We start from the raw sequence: 3,284 nt of genomic DNA, 5'->3' as shown, positions 1-3,284 counted from the left end.
CCAGGTGAGTCTCACCTGCCAGGAGAACTTGGAACTTGTCTGCTGACAGGGACATGGTGACAGGCTGCGCCTCGGCCCCGGGGGCAGACGCCACGTGCAGCTGCAGGTGCACCACGGGCTCTTCCACAGACCGCAGCAGGCTGGAGCTCAGCGTGTAGTCCACCCGCCAGCACACGCCTGCCAGCCTGTTCACTGCAAGGCACAGTGGGGTGGCGCTCAGAGTCCTGGGCAGCCCTGAGCTTTGGCAAGCTCTGCTCCCTCTGAGCCTGCGTCCTCGTTCTCACCAGCAGGGCTGCCATCCCGACCTGGGCTCGGGGCTCAGAGAACAGGTGCTCAGATGGGTCATGGGCTGGGGCTGCGGGGCGCGTGACCAGGGTGCTGTCTCCCCTGAGGACTGACATGGGGAGAGCTGCACGCACTTTCTGAAATGGACCTTGGCCCCCCACCCCACTCACCTCGAAGGCTGCAGGCCCGAAGGTGCTCCTGCAGGGCGCTCTGCTTCTCCTCGTAGCAGCGGCACAGGCTGGCTGCGTGCTCTAAGGGCCGAACGGAGGTCCTCTGAGGCCCAGCCTGGGGCTGCTCGGTGAGCAGCTCTCAGGCCCCCTGCCCAGTCAGCTCGGTGCCCTTCTCAGGGCTGCCCGGCCTAGCCGGCTGCCAGGTCCCCGTACCTTTGGGCAGCCCCAGCTGCTGCAGTTCACTGGACAAGGACTCGCTGTCCACGTTGTGCTTGGCCGCGCTGGAGAGGATGAAACTCAGCACGGCCACCATGGCTTTGACATCACCCGACTCTGAGGAGACCCAGAGGGTGGGGTCACGTGGCTCCAGCTGCCACAATGCTGCCCCTGGGAGATCCAACCCCTCCTCTCCCTTGGCACACCGTCAGGGAAGGCTGCTGGGAGGAGGAGCCCCCGTGCCAGGGCCAGCCTGACGCCGGTGGGCTCAGAGGATACTCACCAAACTTGGTGTCCGCGGTGAGCTTCAGGATCTTCACATACTAGGGGGAAAGTTGCACCTCAGGGGGCCCGGCCCGGCCCTCCCACCCAGCCCCTCCCCTCCTGCCTGCCCTCCCCCAGCCTGGACCCTCTGGCTGGGGCTAAAGAAAAGGCTGGACCCCCGCCTCCCTGGGCCTGGTGCAGAGTCTTGGCGGGTTCCTATACTCACGTCGATCCCCTGCCCCAGGAGCTCCCTCAGCACCTGGCCACACAGCAGGCGGAGCTTCACGGAGGACTGGAAGAGAAGGCCCCACGCAGTCAGACTGGCCAGGGGCGCCCAGAGCACGCTGGCCACACGACCAGGGTCACACAACACGCTGAGAACCCCAAGGGACCCTGCCACCGCCCACCCCCAGAGCCCCATCCACCAGCCCCGTCCCTCCCAGGTAGGGGAGCCCCGTGCACTCAACAATCTTAGCCAGCGTGCTGATCTCTGCCAGGACCCAGTCGGGACAGTCCAGATCACCACAGAAGCGGAACCTCTGTAAGGGGGTGAGGCGGGCGGTCAGGCTGTGTGTGGCCCCCACATGACTGCTCACCAGGAACCCGCCGTCCCTTGACCCCAGTCACATACTCCCTCCTATCATCACCAAGCTGCTTAAAAGAATGCGCCGCTGGACCACTGGCCACTTAGTTCCTGGACGGTGACCTCAGGCCACAGTGGCAGCATCAACACCAAGTGTTCCCAACACCCCCAGCCCTCTACTCCCATGAGCCTCTCCTTCCCCAGTCCTCTTCACTGGCCAACTTGTACCCTCAGCCCACGCTGGCAATCCCGCCCTCACCATTTCAAGGCCCTGCCAGTCGGCGCTAAAGGGCTATCAAAGTGTCTGTGTTTCCAAGGGTGGCCAAGAGTCGCTGCTTATCCCACTGGGGCGTTAAAGAAACCGCCACGCAAGGAGGAGAGCTTACGGTGTCATTTGAAGCTCGCAGGAATGCAGATTTATGATTTGCACTGAGTTCACGGGCCTCCAAACTCTATCCACAGAGCCCTACACACCCGTTTGCTTCCTTGCACCAAATCTTAAAATGCCGACTTTTGCCAGGCTCTGTCCTATGCCCTCTCTCCTCAACCCACATGCTCTGGGGGCAGCTTCGGCATTTTTTTAAAAAGCCATTTTATTGACAGATGCTTCCCGCCCAATACAATTCAGCGGCTTAAGTCTGCTAAAAGAGTCGTGCAGTCATCACCAAATTCTACATACTCAGTGGTCAATCCCCACCCCCCACCCCCTATGACTCTCCACTCCATTGCCCTGGCCCTCGCTCAGGTCACCAGCACCAGCTTCCGGGTGTCTGCTGCCCTGGCTCCATTCCCAGGATATAAATCTTCACAAGAACAGAATGCCTCAACTTTCTTCCCCGAAGTGGCTGGTGGGTTTGAACTGCCAGCCTTGCTGTAAGCAGACCTAGGCTCATGGTATACATTAGGCACTAAAAAAATAGGCTGAGTGAATGAATGAACGGCTGGCACAGCTGGCTGAGTGGAAGCCCCACACACCCATGCTGCCTGGTTGGCTCTGGAAGGCAAGAAGGGGCTTACAATGGTGGGCAAGACTAGGCCTGATTCTAAGCAAGGTTTCCCCAAGGTCCACTGGTGGCTGCAATGGTCTGCACCTGTGGGAGGTCTTCCTAGGGTCACAAGGAAGAGCCTGTTCGGTGTCCAGGCACCAGCAAGCCCCAGGAGAGTGTCCACTACCACCCACCCGAAAGCCTTTCTGCCAAGGCAGCTCGGAGGACTCCCAGCGGGCGGCCTGACTTGCTGGGGCGCAAGGTGGGGTCTGGGGTGCGTGGGTTTGGCGAGAGCTTTGCTCTACAAGGGCCCCCCGGCCTTCCCGCATGACCACCACACCCAAAGGCTGTGTAAGAGGCCAGACAGATGCGCCCCTCTCCTTGATCCCGGGACGCCCCTTACCGCACTCCCACCCTTCCCGGTGCGTTGACAAGGCGGGGCTTTTAGGGACCCTCCTCTGCGTCCTCCCACTGCCACCCACCCCTCCGGCAGCCCTTGCCTCGCAGCACGCCCGCCACCCTCACCATCGCGCGGCGCGGCCCGGGGCCCGGAGCTTCCCGCAGGCCCGCGGTCAGCTGACCCGGCGGTCACGCGGCTCGGGGGCGGGGCCGGGAAGGGGGCGGGGCCCGGGGCCCCGCGGGGGCGGGGCGAGCGGCCTCTGCCCGGAAGTCGCCGCCTTCGAAATGCGCGCTCCGACCCGGGAGACGTCCCGCGACGCGAACGGAAGTCGTCTAATTTGTCCCATTTAAAGGGGCAGGAGCCAGGTCTGGGGTGCAGGT

At 62.8% G+C, this 3,284-nt stretch overlaps 1 protein-coding gene across 1 annotated transcript in view; it reads right to left on the bottom strand.

Moving 5' to 3' along the window:
* The window catches only part of COMMD4 (COMM domain containing 4), a 3,511-nt gene extending 427 nt beyond the window's left edge, over positions 1–3,084 (bottom strand). The window contains exons 1-7 of the mRNA XM_045285803.1: positions 3,030–3,084; positions 1,403–1,474; positions 1,162–1,227; positions 955–994; positions 669–788; positions 456–536; positions 16–192 (exon numbers count right to left, since the gene is read on the bottom strand). Coding sequence (XP_045141738.1) covers positions 16–192; positions 456–536; positions 669–788; positions 955–994; positions 1,162–1,227; positions 1,403–1,474; positions 3,030–3,032 — 559 coding nt within the window. The 5' untranslated portion in view covers positions 3,033–3,084. The remainder of the gene's footprint in view (positions 1–15; positions 193–455; positions 537–668; positions 789–954; positions 995–1,161; positions 1,228–1,402; positions 1,475–3,029) is intronic.
* Between the last annotated feature and the right edge of the window lie 200 nt (positions 3,085–3,284).

Source organism: Echinops telfairi, unplaced genomic scaffold (genome assembly GCF_000313985.2).
Source record: "Echinops telfairi isolate 266 unplaced genomic scaffold, ASM31398v2 ScPeMD7_7475;HRSCAF=8513, whole genome shotgun sequence".
NCBI lineage: Eukaryota > Metazoa > Chordata > Mammalia > Afrosoricida > Tenrecidae > Echinops > Echinops telfairi.
Note: the sequence above shows the minus strand (reverse complement) of the source record. Positions and strands in the feature narration are given on the sequence as shown.